Source organism: Pan paniscus, chromosome 16, assembly GCF_029289425.2.
Source record: "Pan paniscus chromosome 16, NHGRI_mPanPan1-v2.0_pri, whole genome shotgun sequence".
Taxonomy (NCBI): domain Eukaryota; kingdom Metazoa; phylum Chordata; class Mammalia; order Primates; family Hominidae; genus Pan; species Pan paniscus.
The window spans coordinates 85,731,419-85,748,680 of record NC_073265.2 but is presented as its reverse complement, the minus strand read 5'-3'; the positions used below and the strand labels follow the sequence as shown (position 1 = coordinate 85,748,680).

The 17,262-nt window shown below is 39.0% G+C and overlaps 1 protein-coding gene across 1 annotated transcript in view; it reads left to right on the top strand.

Moving 5' to 3' along the window:
* The window catches only part of LOC130540861 (uncharacterized), a 139,411-nt gene extending 127,849 nt beyond the window's left edge, over positions 1–11,562 (top strand). Inside the window, exon 3 of the mRNA XM_057299939.2 lies at positions 10,921–11,562. Within this exon, the coding sequence (XP_057155922.1) occupies positions 10,921–10,967 (47 nt within the window). The 3' untranslated portion in view covers positions 10,968–11,562. The remainder of the gene's footprint in view (positions 1–10,920) is intronic.
* The last annotated feature ends 5,700 nt before the right edge of the window (positions 11,563–17,262 follow it).

Sequence of the window (17,262 nt, the reverse complement as noted above, 5' to 3'; positions counted from 1 at the left end):
GACATTTGAGCACAGATGTGAAGAAGAATCTGGGAAGTACTTGGGCTAAGGAAATTCTCAAAAGGTAAAGGATCATGTCGCCTGATAGGGAAGAGAAGGCAGCTGAGATAAAGAAAAAGAGTGGTTTGAAGCTCGCTAAAAAACATGCCAGATTTTGTGGCCAAGTCAACAAGTCTTTTATCTGCAAAGGAATTCAAAAGCCATTGGTGGGTTTGAAGGAGAGGCACTACATTTGTGTTTTTGGAAGATTACTCTGGCAGTGCCAGGTGGAGAATGGGTTGAGGGAGTGAAGTAGATCCAGAGGAAGAGGAAGAGGGAGGAGCTCAGGTGACTGATGGGTGCTGTCGTTTCCAGGGTGGCCATGCTGGAAGAGGAGCAGGCTTGCTGAGAAAGATGCTCGCTTAGGTCAGTTCTGGAAGGGCAATGTTGGGGCGGTCCAAGAGAGAGTCTCTCCAATGCAGATGGGAGCAGTCAGTTGAAGTAAAACCTCCCTGGAGAGGTTTTTTTTTATTTTTTATTTTTATTTATTTATTTTTTGACGGAGTTTCTCTCTTGTTGCCCAGGCTGGCGTGCAATGGCGCCATCTCAGCTCCCTGCAACCTCCACTTCCTGGGTTCAAGTGATTCTCCTGCCTTCGCCTCCTGAGTAGCTGGGATTACAGGTGTGCACCACCATGCCCGGCTAATTTTTGTATTTTTAGTAGAGACGGATTTTTGTCATGTTGGCCAGGCTGGTCTCGAACTCCTGACCTCAGGTGATTCCCCTGCCTCAGCCTCCCAGAGTGCTGGGATTACAGGCGTGGTCCTCTGCGCCCAGCCCCTGGAGAGGTTTTAAAGCTGGTGGCTCATGGATGGTGACTGGGGCCATGATGGGAGTGCATGGAATTATCAGGGAGCTCCTTAGAGTGAGAAAGAAGAGGACCAAAAATAGAGACGTAGGAAGGCTGAAGATCTAAGACCTGAAGGAGGGGCCAGAAAGGAGGCCAGAAGACACCCCGGAGCCTGTGAAAACCTGGAGGCTGCCCACCAGATAGCATGATGATCAAGACTACAGGTTCTAGTGTCCAACCCACCTGGCTTTGAATCCTGACTTCCCCACTAAAACTGACATGACTTTTGGTACTAAGCCTTGCAGGGTGATTGGGAGGGATTACATGTACCATGTTTAAAATCTTTAGCACTTTGTCTGGCTTGTAGTAGGTGCTCAGTAAAGTGGTACATGTGGAAGGCGATATGGAGAGGCACATGGATGGAAATGGAGATGGAGACAGAGACGGAGGTATTCTCTAAAAATGTTCAACTCGAAGTCCTTGGCAGCATTAACAGAAGGAGTGGCAGCATCTCAGCTAGCATGCCAGAATAGGATCTGCTGTAACTCTACACAGCCCAGAGCCTGTCATGCCCTCGGGTAATGTAATGAAAGGTGTTTTCCTCTCTTCAGAACAGGTGCTCAACTGATACAATTTAGAGTCTCAAATTCCAGAGCTTAATTGTTTGTTCTACATACAAGTTAGCCCAGCTCAGAACACCTGTGGGCTAAGTTCTTTTGATGCACCAAAGCCTGTCTTTTATTAAGCCCTTTGCGAGCAGTCAAAATAAGACCAAATGTCCATGTGTCGCTGCGTAACCATGTGGACATGAAACAAGCCAGCCAGCGTGAGGAGTGCACAGTAAGTGCTTAAAATAGCAAGTGAATCCTTAGGCTCTGGAAAATATGGTTACATGATTAATGTAACCAGAGTTAGAGATGAAATAACATTAAATATTTTATATATATAGAAACTTGCCTACACACACATAAAATTCCCTATTAGTTGTAGTTGAGGTTTAGTCATGTTGAATCGATAAAAAATGATTTAGAGCGGATGGTTTCAAAAGCTGGTTGTGCTTTCAGTCTTCCATAAAGAAGTTAAAATTAATTTTAATATGTTGATGGTGCTTATTGATGATAATATTCATAATAAATATCCATCGGAAAAATTCTCCGGCACATCTGTGTGACAGAGAGGTCAAGAATGTTAATGACGATCAGGACTACAAAATGCAATCCAGTCAATTACTTTAATTAAATCTAAAACTACTTTATGTCTTCTCATTTATGTAGTAAACTGATAGTGGAGAAAAGGGCACCATCTTTATCTGGCTCATTGTAGAGTCCAAAGATGCGGTCTCAGATTGTTTTAACATTTGTAGCTCTTATATCCTTGTGGAATATTTAAAGTAATTATGGGTCTTATGAGTAATGCTCCTGCTTCTGTAAGAAGAAGAAAAGGTGGAGATTTTCCTTTGAATGCCGTTTTGTAGAAGGAGAGCTTTCTTTTCACAGACACTAATCTTGTGTTTACAGACTGGGTTATATTTGGTAGAGCCAACATTCCAGGGTAAATGGTAGAAACGTCTACATTTCAGTGAATCCTTTTTAATTATATTGTTTGGGATCAGAAGAAAAAGAACACAGCTGTCTGAAGTTCTCCCTACCACAGAGGTTCAAGTGCTTATAACCCAGTCATCATAGCCATGCAAAATGCCTTTTTATTAATTGTGGTATCATACAAAAGTTGGCATCACCTATGCGTTTCGGTTATTAAACTTGGAGAATAGAAAGGTGAGCATTTTAGAAAATGAATCAATTAATGAATGAGCAATTCAGTCAGCTTTTCCATGAATATTAATAGCATGTAGTGCCTACTGTGTGTCCTGTGGTGTTACAGGCATCTGAACACAGCTGTAAACCACACAGACAAGATCCAGTCTGGACCTCAAGGGGTTCCCATTTTAGCTTGAAGGAAATGAGGAAACAACAAAAAAAGTAAACTGAATTTTATCAGATAAGGCAAAAACTATGCCAAAAAAACCCCAAACAAACACCAAAGCAGGATGATGATAGGTTGACCAGCTTTTCCTAGTTTGCCCAGGGCTGCCCTGCTGTTAGCACAGAAAATCTTGTGTCCCAGGTAAGCCCTCAGTCCTAGGCAAACTGGGATGATTGGCCATCTTAGTAATGGGAAAGAGAGCAGCTAAATGAGAATTTATTTTGGATGAGTGGTCAGGGAAGGCCTTTCTGGGGAGGTGATACTTGAGTTGAGATAAGAGCAATGCGGGGACCCAGAGCTCACACTGGTAATCCCAGCACTTTGGGAGACTGTAGTGGGAGGATCGCTTGAGCTCAGGAGTTTGAGACCAGCCTGGGCAGCTTGGAGAAACCTTGTCTCTACCGAAAAAAAAAAAGTAGCCAGGCATGGTGGTGCACACCTCTAGTCCCAGCTACTCGGGAGGCTAAGGTGGGAGGATCCCCTGAGCCAGGAGAGGTCAAGGCTGCAGTGAGCTGTGATACCAATGTGCTCCAGCCTGGGTGACAGAATAAAACCTTGTCTCAAATAAAGAAATAAATAAATAAATGGAGCAAGACAAAGGAGCTGCCTCCATATACCTGCAGATCCCTCAGGATGAGGTTCATCTCCTGGTGATCTTTCAAAAGAATAGCTTCGTGCTTTGAGAAGAAGAATAAACATTTATGAAAAGTTTTCTGTGAGCCAAATAGTGTAAATATGTTATCTCATTTAATTCCTACAGCCCCAAGTGGTAGGTAGGCATTAGTATTTCCATTTTACATGTTAGACATTAAGTGATAAATAATGTCTGAAGTCTTGAGCCTAATAGAAAATGGCAATAAGATCTTTCTCTGCTTGAATTCAAAGCCCACAGGAGGTGGTGTGAAAAGTGAGTTTAAGTACTTTTGGGAAGAAGAACCACTTTCTGCTTGGAGAAGAGATGAAAATGGATCCTTCATTTATGGAGCCCAAGCTCTTGCTGTACAGCTCCTCTAAGTGGGATTGGCTTGGACATTATCCTTTAACCACTCTAGATCTGACAGCCACTGGGCTAAGCAGCCTCTTTAAGATACCTCTTAAAGAACTCAGGACTCTTGTGGAAACAGAAAAAACTATGGTGATGGGAATTGGAGTTTCTGCAAGTCACAGATAAGAGGGAATGAGTATAAATTTTTAGCATTACTATGGTCCCAATGTATCTCTGGGTTAGTGTTGCCTATGGGTGAATGAGAGGCGCGTATCTTTGTCTTATAATTTAGCTTCAGGGATGTGTGTGTTCTTTAAATCTTCTTAGAGAAGACCTCATGTATCATGTCTTTGGATTTTCCATTGCAGCTAACACAGATGCTTGCATGTAGAATGAAATTCATAATATTTGTTGAAATTCAAATATTTGGAGAGTCAGCATTGGCATACTGACGAAGTTCAGTTTTTGCTTTCAAAGTGATTTTTATAAGACAATCTCTGAGGTGACTCACTCCTGGGTTTGACTAAAAACTATTTTGGGCTTTTAAAAAAAAATCCCTTGCCATAGTTTTATATATATATACATATATATATATATATATATAAAAAACTATATATAAAACTATATATATAACTATATATATAACTATATATATAAAACTATATATATAACTATATATATAACTATATATATAAAACTATATATATATAAAACTATATATATATAAACTTATTCTTTAAAAGACAAGGTCTCACTCTGTTGTCCAGGCTGGAGTGCCATGGTGTGATCACAGTGCTCAATGTAACCTTAAACTCCTAGGTTCAGGTGATCCTCCTGGCTTAGCTTCCGAAGTAGCTGGGACTACAGGTGTGCACCTCCATACCTGGCTAATTAAAAAAAAATTTTTTTTTGTAGAGATGAAGGCTTCACTTTGTTACCCAGGCTGCTCTCAAACTCCTGGCCTCAAGCACTTGGATTACAGGTGTGAGCCATCGTGCCCAGTACCATAGTTATATTTTGGCCCAACTCATGCTATGATGACAAACTCTGAAGGTATAAACTTATTTAGCTTAAAATACAAAGATGTGAGAAAGCACTTTTGGAATGGTAGAGTGAGGACATTAAAAAAAAAATACATACCACTTCCTCATAAAAGCAATAAGAGTACTGGAAAAATAGGTAAAAGCAACTTTTTCAGAACTCTGAAAATTAATCAAAGGTTTTCAGTAACGTGAAGAGTGTTGATTCAAGAAAGGTGGCTGAATCTTGGTAAGAATAATAAGTGTTGTGATGTTTTAACTTGCCCTAGTCCCATTCCACTCTCTCCAGTTCTGTAGTAATATTGAAAACTAACAGCCTCACAATTATGGTAGTCCTGAATGTAAGCAGCCTAGCAGCTACTGAAGGGGAGAAGTTCCATCTCCAGAAAACTTTCACTGTTTGACCTGTCTCACAGCTTGTCTTTGATATGACTCAGACTTTACTCTGTACAAATAGCCTTTTGCTAAACTATTTGTTGAAAACAGTCAGTGGCAATTATTTAATGTGGCAGCTACCTGAGGTGATAATAACAGATGAGGCTACCAAGAGGCTGAGCAAAACATTTAAAAAGGAAAAACTAAAGAATGATATGACCATAGAAGGTTTTGAAGAGCTCCAACATATTCCCAGGAATCTAGAAGTCCACGTGCAAGTTCGGGGCTATGCACCTGCTCCAGAAAGATCCGAGGAGGTTCTGAGTTCTCATCTGTGACTAACCTGAAGTTTCTGTGTAAGCAGGAAGTGAAGGCAGAGGCAGAATTCTCAATGACCTGACTGAGCATTGTAGATGCCCTCCCCTCTTCCAGAACTTCTTACTGAAGCCTAGGGGACTCATTGTTTCAAGTCATTTAAGAAAATCTCTGGGGTGAGTGTGGTGGCTCGTGACTACAATCCTACCCTTTTGGAGGCTGAGGCAGGAGGATCACTTGAGCTTAGGAGTGTGAGACCAGCCTGGACAACATGGTGAGATCCTGTGTCAAAAAAAAAATTAAAAAAATTATGCCCCTGTGGTCCCACCTATTTGGGAGGCTAGGCAGGAGGATCACCTGAGCCCAGCAAGTTGAGGTTGAGGTGAGCTGTATTTGTACCTTGTCTCAAAAAAAAAAAGGAAAAGAAAAAAACCCTCTGTCTAAGTATTAGCTAAGCACAGAGTTTCTAAACAGAGACTTTAGTGGCTGTACATGACCAAGACTACAAATGTTACAGAATTAGTTTGAAAAAGTCACTGAACAAACAGCAGCAACAACAATAAACTTCAACAGTAACAAATCTTGAAGGAATCTTCTTTCCAGAATAGCCACATTATATAATTTTATATATATATATTTTTATAATTTTATTTTATATTTTATTTATATTTTATATTATATATATGTCCAGTTTTCAAAAAATATGCATGAGATACACGAGGAAACAGGAAAAAGTAAAAGTAAATAGAAATAGTACTTGAAGAAGTCCAGATGTTGGAATTACTATACAAAAACTTTAAGTCAGCTACTATTAGTAAGTTGAAAAAAGGAAAGAAAAACATATTTAGAGAATTAAAGCATGAAAATAATACTTCGCCAAATAAAGAATTTCAATGAATAGATAGAAATTATCAAAAAGAAAAATAGAGATCTAAAATGAAAAAATACAATAATTGAAATAAAAATTTGCTAGAGTTGCCTAATAGCAGATACGAACTGACAGAAGAAAGAATCAGTGATCCTGAACATAGTTCAACTGAGCTTATCCAGATTCGGGAAGAAAAAGAAAAAAGAAATGAATAAAAATGAATCTATGGGACACTAGTGTACTAAAATATATGTAATAATCACAGAAGAAGAGGAGAGAAGAAAAGTTGAAACTGTATTTGAGAAAATAATGGCTGAAAACTTCCCAAGCTTGATAAAAAACATTAACCTGTACATTCAAAAATTTTAAAAAACTCCAAGTAAACTTAACACAAATTGATCCACACCTGGATACATTATAAACTATCAAGACAGAGAAAATCTTGAAAGCAGCAAGAGAATCATAGAGTCCACCATAAGATTTAACAGTTGACTTCTGGTAAAAACCCAAGAATATCAAAAGGCTACTGTTTACATATTCAAAAGGATGATAGAAAGACTATTCATCAGGACTTCTATATTAAATGAAACTTTTCTCCAAATATAAAGGATAAATAAAATCATTTCCAGAGTAGGAAAAACTGAGAGATTGTTACTAGCAGACCTGCCCTACAAGAACTACTAAAGAGAGAGTCCTTCAGGCTGAAATGAAAAGACATTAGAGAGTAACTGGTAAATGTACTACATAGGTAAATAAAAATATAGTATAAATGTATTTTGTTTGTAAATCATTTATTCTCTTATTTAAACACCTACTTCATAAAGCAAGAATTATAAAACTGTGTTTATGGGCTTACACTGTGTAAAGATACAAGTTAATTGACAAAATTGCACAAAGGAGAGAGAAGAAATGGAGGTATATGGAAACAAAATTTTAGTACACTATTGAAATTAAGTCGGTAGTAATTTGAACTAAATTGTTCTAAATTGGGATGTTGATCATAATGTATGGGGCAACCACTAAGAAAATTAAAAACAAGTAAAACAAACAGCAAGGACATTAAAACAATATACTATATAATATGTATTTAACATAAAATAAGGCAATAATGGATGAACAGAGGAATCAAATATGGTAGAAGATATATAGAAAATAAATAGCGAAGTGGAAGATAAAAACTTACCTTATTTGTAATTACTTAATAGAAATGTATTAACCACTCCAATGAAAAGGCAGAGATTGGCAAAATGGACAAAAAACATAATCCAGCTCTATGCTGTCTACAAGAGACAAACTTTAGATTCAAAGACACAAATTCATTGAAAGTTAAAGGATGGAAACATACTAGGCAAACAGTAACCAAAAGAGAACTGGAGTGGCTCTCTTGAAGACGAAATAGACTTCAAGACAAAAAGTGTTACTAAAGACAAAGATAGACATTTTATAATAATAAAAGGGTCAATCCATCTGAAAGACTTTAAAATTAAAACATATATGTACCCAGCCTGACAAGAGAGAAATAGAACTGTCTTTGAAGATGACGTGATCTTGTTCACAGAAGATCTCAAGGAATTTATTAAAAATTTATTAGTGCTAATTGTTGAGTTTAGCAAGGTTGCAGAATACAAGATCGATATATCAATATGTAATAAAATCAATAAATTCTATTTCTATACACTAGCAATGAACAAGTTGAAAATGGAATTAAGACAACAATTCTATTTTAACAGTATCAAAAAGAATAAAATATTTATGAATAAATTTAACAAAGAAGTGCAAAATGTTTACACTAACAACTGCCCAATATTATTGAAAGAAATTTTAAAAGACCTAAATAATTGGCAAAACATCCCATGTTCATGATTTGGAAGACTTGATATTGTTCAGATGGCAATACTCCCCCAAGTGATCCACAGATTCAAGACATTCCCTTTCAAAATCTTAGTTGCTTCCCCGCTCTGCATTAAACTACTAGTTGGTCCTAAAATTTAAATAGAAATGCAAGGGATCCAGAATATACAAAACAAGAAACCTTGAAAAAGAACAAAATTAGGGGACTAACATTTCTCAACTTGAAAATTTAGGTACAGTAATTAAGATAGTGTGGTTCTGGCATAAGGGTAGATATTTAGATCAATGGAACAAAATGGAAGATTCAGAAATAACCCTTACATGTTCCGTGAATTAATTTTTGACTAGGGTGGCAAGTCAATGGAGGAAAGAATAATCCCCCAAAATGATGCCAGAACAATTGGAAATCCACTTGTAAGAGTAAATTTAGATACTCTATCCCGCATCATATCCAAGAATTACCTCAAAATGGATCATAGACCTAAAGGTAAGTGCCAAAGCTGTAAAACTGAATTAAGCAATGGTTTCCTAGATGGCACTAAAAGCAAAAGCAACAATAGAAAAAAAATAGGTATATTTGACTTTATTTTTATTTTTAATTTTTTTTTTTGAGACAGGGTCTTACTCTGTCAACCAGACTGGACTGCAGTGGCACGATTATACCTCACTGCAGCCTCGACCTCCTGGGCTCAAGTAATCCTCCCACCTCAGCCTCTTCATTAGCTGGGACCACAGGTGTGCCACCAGTCCTGGCTAATTATTTTATTTTATTCTGTAGAGGTGAAGTCTCACTTTGTTGCTCAGGCTAGTTTCAAACTCCTGGCCTGAAGTGATCTGGCCACCTCTGCCTCCCAAAATGCTAGGATTACAGGAATGAGCCACTGTGCCTGGCCTAATCTGACTTTATTAAGCATAACAAAAAAAGCTGCTGTGCTTCAGAACACCACCAAAAGGTAAAAACAGATTGGCATGTGGTTTATGCGTGTAATCCCAACACTTAGGTAGGCTGAGGCAGGCTGATTGCTTGAGCCCAGGAGTTGGAGACCATGGGCAACATGGCGAAACGCCCTCTCTGCAAAAAAATACAAAAAATTAGCTGGGCACGGTGGTGTGCGCCTATTGTCCCAGCTACCTGGGAGGCTGAGGTTGGAGGATCACCTGAGGCTGCAGTGAGCTGTGATCACACCATGCATTTCAGCCTGGGTGACAGAGTGAGAACCTAGTTCGAAAAAAAAAAAAAGTAAAAACACAATCCACTGAACATGACAGAATATTTTCAAATCATATATCTAAGAAGAGGCTTGTATCAAGAATATACAAAGTGCTCTTACAACTGAATAATAGGCCGGGCGCGGTGGCTCATGCCTGTATTCCCAGCACTTTGAGAGGCCGAGGCGGGCCGATCACCTGAGGTTGGGAGTTTGAGACCAGCCTGATCATCATGGAAAAACCCCACTTCTACTAAAAATACAAAATTAGCCGGGCATGGTGGCACATGGCTGTAATCCCAGCTACTCGGGAGGCTGAGGCAGGAAAATCGCTTGAACCCAGGAGGCGGAGGTTGTGGTGAGCTGAGATCGTGCCATTGCACTCCAGCCTGGGCAACAAGAGCAAAACTCCATCTCAAAAAAAACAAAAAACAAAAAAACTGAATAATAAAAAGACAAATATGTAATTAAAAATGGGCAAAGGATTTGAATAAGCATTTTTTTTCTGAAGAAGATGCACAAATGGGCATAAGTACATTAAAAGATGGTTTATATCATTAGTCTCTAGGAAAATGCAAATCAAAACCACAATGAGATTCGTGACACACCCATTAGAATGGCTAAAATTTAAAAAGACAGACAATAACAAGTGTTGGTGAGCATGCAGAGAAATTGGAACCCTCATACTTTATTGGTGGAATGGTGAAATGCTGCAACCTCTATAGAAAACAATTTGGCAGTTTCTCAAAATGTTAAAGATAGAATTACCATATGATCTAGTAATTCCATGATTAAGTATAAATCCAGAAGACTTGAAAACATATGTCCACACACAAACTTCTTCAAGAATGTTCTTAGCTGCATTACTTATAATAGCCAAAAAGTGGAAGTAGCCCAAATGTTCATCAACTGATGATTGGAAACACAAAATGCAATATATCCATACAATGGATACTATTTGGTCATAAAAATGAATGAAGTACAGTATTAATGCACGCTACAACACAGATGAACCTTGAAAACGTTATGCTGGACGAAAGACGCCAGACACCAAAACCCCTGCATTGTATGATTCCATTTGTATGAAATGTCTAATGCAAGCAAGTTCATAGAGACAGAAGGTAGATCAGTGGTTGTCAGGAGTGAGGAGAGGTTAGAATAGGGAGTGATTGCTAATGGACATGGGATTTATTTTTGAGGTGTTGAAAATGTTCTGAAATTAGATAGTGGTGATGTTTATATAACTGGATTGACTAAAAACTGCTGAATTGTACACTTTAAAAGGATACATTCTATGGTATGTAAATTATATCTCAATAATGCTGTTATAAAATCTAGTAATATGCTTTGTAGGAAAATGTGTATAAAAATAAACATCTTGGTGGATAAGTTTTTATAAGGTAAAAAAACAGAGGCAGGGGTTCAGATTTTCCCGCTAATATCTCATTTTCTCTTGTCTGTTTTAGATGAGTGTAAGGCCATTATCATGGACTTTTTCCCCAGCTGCAGGTAGGTGTACCCATTTGACTGAATTCTGGCCTATAGGGTAAGAACGAAATGTCTTGTGAAACTACTCTGTTATACCCTTAAAAGAAAATTGCTGGCTGTCTATGTCCTCCTTCCCATTTTAGGCAGGCTGAAGTGTGCAGATGAGGGGTTGAGCCATTGTTTTTTTGTTTTTGTTTTTGTTTTTTTGAGACAGGGTCTCACTCTGACTCCCCAGGCTGGCATGCAGTGGCATGTTTGTCTTTCTTTCTAAAACAAATTATTTTTTTACAAAATTAAATAATTTAAAATTATTTTTAATGCTAAAAATATTGTGCATGCAATGGTGTACATTCCCCTCCCAGGCTCAAGCAATCCTCCCACCTCAGCCTCCCAAAATGATAGGATTACAGGAATGAGCCAGTGTGCCTGGCTGCCATCTTTGAACTGGTTGTTAAGAGCAATGCCGTTGGGAGCTGGGATGCTGGGCCACTTGATGAGCAGAGCCTACAGAATCACTCTAATGCCAAAGAGAAATACATTCTCTACCAGATATTGGCCATTGTTATTTTTGCCACTTTTAAAGCAGTCAAACCAATCTTCTCACTTATAGAATAACATCTTTGGGGTCATGATATATATTTTTTAAGATTTATTGTTCCTTCCCATGAATCTATGTTCAGATGGTTCCAAATGAAAAACTCTGAGGGTATCAGGACACATATGACCAGTCCCGATCTTCTGGAAGTTTAAAGTAGGAGCTGTCTGCATAAATAGCAAATAGAAAACACAATTTGAAACACAAGAGCAGAGTTTCAAATGGACTTTTGTGGAAGTGTAGTTCAAGTTGAGGGGAACAAAAGAGGACTGGAGGAAGATGTAGAAGAGTAAGGTGACCTGAGCCACCCCTTGGATGGTTAGGTGGAGAGCTTCAGCAGGTGGAAGGGTGTGGCCAGGGGGGAACAGAAGAGAGGTGAGTGCAGTAGACATTAGCCAAGGTCAGAATATAGCAGAGTGACCAAAGGGGAAAATGGTTGGAGATTCTGCTGAGCTCTTCAAGTTGACTGGTGCTGCAGATAATTGGATTGAAGCTCAGGACAGATGTCCAAGTGAGAAATTTAAGTTTGGGAATCATCTGCAGAGATGGTGGTTGAAGAATTGGGAAGGGCTAAAACTTCAAAATCATATGGCTTGTTCTATCATCAGGATTAGCCTTCTCTAATTCCCTGTGTGCTCTTTGTCTTTCTAAAACAAATTATTCATTTAAAAATTAATTTTACGGTGGCTCACACCTGTAATCCCAGCACTTTGGGAGGCCGAGGTGGGCAGATCATGAGGTCAAGAGACTGAGACCATCCTGGCCAACATGATGAAACCCAGTCAATACTTAAAAAAATTAATTTTAAATTATTTTTAATGTTAATAATTTTTTAAAAAGGAAAACAGTGGTAAAAACTTCACTTATATGTATTAATTACAAAACAACTCTACCTTATCAGGATACAAAAACACTGTTAAGAAAATATAAATTGGATGGCCAGGCGTGGTGGCTCACACCTATAATCCTAGCAATTTGGGAGGCTGAGGTGGGAGAATTGCTTGAGCCCAGGAATTCAAGACCAGCCTGGGTAACATAACAGGACTCTATTTCTACAAAAATCCAAAAATTAGCTGGGCAAGGTGGCATGCACCTGTGGTCCCAGTTGCTCCAGAGGCTGAGATGGGAGGATTGCTTGAGCCTGGTGGGGTGGGGTGGGGTGGGGGGTCAAGGCAGCAGTGAGCCATGCTCATACCAGTGCACTCAGCCTGGGTGACAGAACTGGACCCTGTCTCAAAAAAATAATACTTATAAATTGGAATAAGAAATTATGTTGCCTTTACACACCTGCAAATGGTTTTTCTAAGGAGTTAGTTGAAAAATTATACTTTGCTTTTCTCCAGGAATATTTACTTATAATTTTCCCTGTGCCAATTTGGCACCATAATGTGAATACAATACAATACAATACAATACAATACAATACAGTACAGTACAGTACAGTACAGTACCGTACAATACAATATAATACAATACAATACAGTACAGTACAATACAATACAGTACAGTACAATACAGTACAGTACAATACAATACAGTACAATACAATACAATACAGTACAGTACAATACAATACAATACAATATGTTAATACATATCATTTTAAAGGTAAATTAGTTATTATCAAATTGTTTTTATTTTTAAACAATTTTAGAGTTACAGAGATATTCAAAATAGTACAGAGAAGTCCTATACACTTTTCACCCAGCTTGCCCTTAAGTTAACTTCTTACCCACAAGCGTGATTCTGAGAAATTAACTACAATTAAGCATAATACTATTAACTAAACTCCAGACTTTATCAGATTTCACCAGTTTTGCTTCTAATTGTTTGTGTGTGTGTGTGTGTGTGTGTGTTCCAGGATCCAGTCACCGATCTAAAATTGCTGGTAGTCTTTAAGTTTTAAAATCCTCCTTAGTCATTTAAAAACACGGTAGTACAGAACATTCGCTCTAGTCCATCTGAAGCAAAGGAGACTGGAAGGGGAACTATGAACTGCCTGTTTGAGACCAGGATTAGTTATAAATAAAACCCTAGACCTGTCAAGTGGATGGTTGTGGGAATCAAACATGAAAGCACTCTGAAAATTATCAAGTACTGCACTCCAGTAAGATCATTTATACATTCATCAATTTTTCAGAAACTATTTCCTCAGCACCAGTCATATCTTAGGCACCATGTTCGGCAGGGGAACCACACAAAAAAGATGCCGGTTCTTGCTTGCCGGTAATTCTAGCCATGGAAAGCTGATCATTAAGTATTTATTGAATGTCTACCACTGGCCCTACGATACCAATTATTACCTTTCCCTTAGAGTGCACTCAATGACTGTTCCATTACAGGCTTGAAAGAGTTAATGTGCTGCAAATGCCTCTGTGCCTGGGGAGTTCTGCACCACCTCTGCCCAGGCTGCAGAGGCATTAGGCTCCAAGTATGTATTTTCTTTTCCCTTCTGTTTATGTCTCTGTTTTCTGTAAAGTCTGCTAAACCGCAGCAGTATCTTCCAAGTTCTCTGACAATGTTATAAATTTCATTAAGAAGATGAAGCCTTCTGGGGCAATTAACTCCAAAAGTGGTACAAAGCCATAGCAAGGAGATACTGGCCTGCAGTACTTAGCACTCAGCTCTGAAATGGAGATAAGCCCTATCAACCCGGGGTTGTGTTTAATGTTCACTGCAGCTTCCATACCACCGCTACAAGCTAGCGGTCACCGTGTTAACACTCCCCAATATCTATTACAATTAGTTTTTGATTAAGAGGCCTAACATGGCTTTTGAAGCTTTTTATGTTGTGTCAAATGGCTAGTGATGGAGTGAGATGCACAGACACCTCCCGGTAACAAAGCATATTGTAAAAGGTTTCGAGTGAACTATTTTATCATCCTAATGGAAACCAGATGACTCGAACTCCCCCCTTAATTTCAACTATTTACTGAAGAGTCCTTGTTTTGAATTACTGAAAGATTTATTCTTATATGACTACCTCATGCATTAAGAATCGCTAATAACAGAGCCATTTGGAATTTGGGAAAGCTTTTAAAAATGACTGAAGCAATGTTCACAAAGGATTTATTTTATTTTATTTTATTATTTTATTTTTCGTTTGATTTTTAAAGAGCAAATGATTTTGCCCTTTCCTAGTATTTAATTATTCCTTTAATTATTGTTTATGAGGCCTTTCTCTGTTGAGTTATACTGTCTCTGCCAGGGTTTCAGTCAGTAGTCCTGGCCTGCTGTCTAAGAAAGAGGTCACTGGTATCTTGTGAGGAGAGAAAACTTTGTTCAGTTATGTAAGATATAATTCTTTGTGAACTGAAACTATATGCTATTTTTGTAAAGGTCCATTTGATGAAACAAAATATAATTATTTTAAAATCCCTTTATAGATTAAAAAGCTGAAGATCTGAATTGTTTGACATTTTATTACTCTTAACATGAACGGTCACATGTAAATGTAATGAAAATGGTATAGAAATATGACTTAACTTGTGAGTGTGAATCGTAAGAGCTTTTTACGGCCGGGCGCAGTGGCTCACGCCTGTAATCCCAGCACTTTGGGGGGCCCAGGCGGGCGGATCATGAGGTCAGGAGATTGAGACCATCCTGGCTAACACGGTGAAACCCCGTCTCTACTAAAAGTACAGAAAAAATTAGCCAGGGGTGGTGGCGGGCGCCTGTAGTCACAACTACTTGGGAGGCTGAGGCAGGAGAATGGCGTGAACCCGGGTGGCAGAGATTGCAGTGAGCCAAGATCGCGCCACTGCACTCCAGCCTGGGCGACAGAGCGAGACTCCATCTCAAAAAAAAAAAAAAAAAGAGCTTTTTACTAACATACTTTTTTTACTGACTCTCTGGCCTCATTCATACACTTCCCTTTGAACCTCAGTTTCCTCATCTGTGATCTGGGGGTTGAATAGACGTGCCCTGAGTTTTTGTTCATCTCCGGATGTTATTGACTCTGTGACATCAGATGTGCTGGAGACTGTTAGTGCCTGGAGCGTAAAGGTTTTATCATGGGGACACAGTATGGTGTATTGGGTTCAAACCCTGGCTCTGCCTGTTACTGACCTGTCATTCTTTGGCGTAATACTAACTTATTAATGCTTAGAGTCCTTCCATGCAAAATAAGGACAATGTTAGCTATTTCACAGGTGACATGAAATAACCTAGGAAATAAAATCAGATATATAGGGTGCCTGATAAATGGTAGCCTCTCAATCATTTCCGTTTCCCCCTTTTTGCCTTCACATTTTGTCCTGTTTAATGGTGCCTTGTACAACTGGAATGAATGAAATGACCACGATGTTTGTCATGGACCTCCTTATATTACAAACACTTAGTGAGCACTTGCTATGTGCCAATGTTGTGCTAGGTCTGGGGATCCTAAGACTAGAGGCAGAGGCTTGCTCATACAAAGATTGGGTCATAGACAGTAGGCAGAGGGTTTTAATAGAGCCAGACAGTCAGAAATGAGTAGAGATGGCAGCTGTCAGGAGGGCCGCCCACTCAGTGCAGATTGCAGTTGGGGCTCACTCTCGTATATGATCACATACATCATTTCAGGTAGTCTTCTCAACCACCCTCTCAGCCTAGCAAGGCAGGCGTTATCAATCTCCCCTTTGTAGATTAAAAAGCTGAAGATCTGAATTGTTTGATATTTTATTACTCTTATTAATAAGATCCGTTCAAAATAAAACTTGCTGTCACAAATGTAATTGCAGCGAACATGTGCAAAGATTTAGACCAAGTAAAAAAAGCTGTAGTAGATTTACACATTCATATTTCACTTATCAGAGTCTGTTTTCTAAGCATTATCGCTTGGAGCCCCATTCATTTCATTCATTTATGCATTCGTCCAGCATTAATACACTGTTTTCCAAGCACAGGGCTTGGTGGTGGGGGTTTGAAGATGAAAGCAGTAGCCTCTGCGTTCAGCAAGGAATTTGCAGTCCTGTGAGGTGATAGGCACTTGCACCCATGATTATAGTGAGAAGTAGCTGCTGGCCCAGAGGTTGACAGAGGTATTTGAGGGAACACAAGGGAAAGGCCCCCTGAGGTGGCTTAGGTGAGGCCTTCTGGAAGAGGGGAGGGGACAATTGAACTTAGCTGAATTTTATAGGATTCAAAAGGGACAAGCGAAAGTAAGGGTGACATGGAGATACTTGAGGTGAAGAGAGTCTGGGAGACAGGAGAAAGCAGGGCTCTCTGGGGCTATTGTCAGTGATGACAAGGTACCGTGTGGTGGGGATGTGGCTGTGGAGAAGTGGAGAGGCACCAGGTTATGAGGACATTTGGCCAACACTCGTCCTTCAACAAGAAACAAGTTCCCATATACACTTTGTAGTTCACATCTGTTGAAGTCTACCCCACATTTAACTAGTAAACAAGCCTTGTATCTTATTTCTTTCCATTTCCTCTTGAACCCATCTCATTTGCTGCCTGTGGCTAGTCTGGGTTGATAGTCCACCTTAGCAGTTGGTTAGAGGCTGTTATTCGTATAACCAACCTTAAATAATTTGATTTTCAGGTTGGGTAAGTCACAATATCTCCTGTGGGCTTGATAGTCAAGCTACACATTTATTTAAAAATTGGTTTCTTCACATTATATTTGAAAGCAGTGCTACTCATTCATCTGTAAACCATTAGGCTACATGTATAACAGTATCTCATCTGACTTTTATCTACAGAGTTCCGAGGATCCGTTTCAGGTCCTTGCGGATATTCC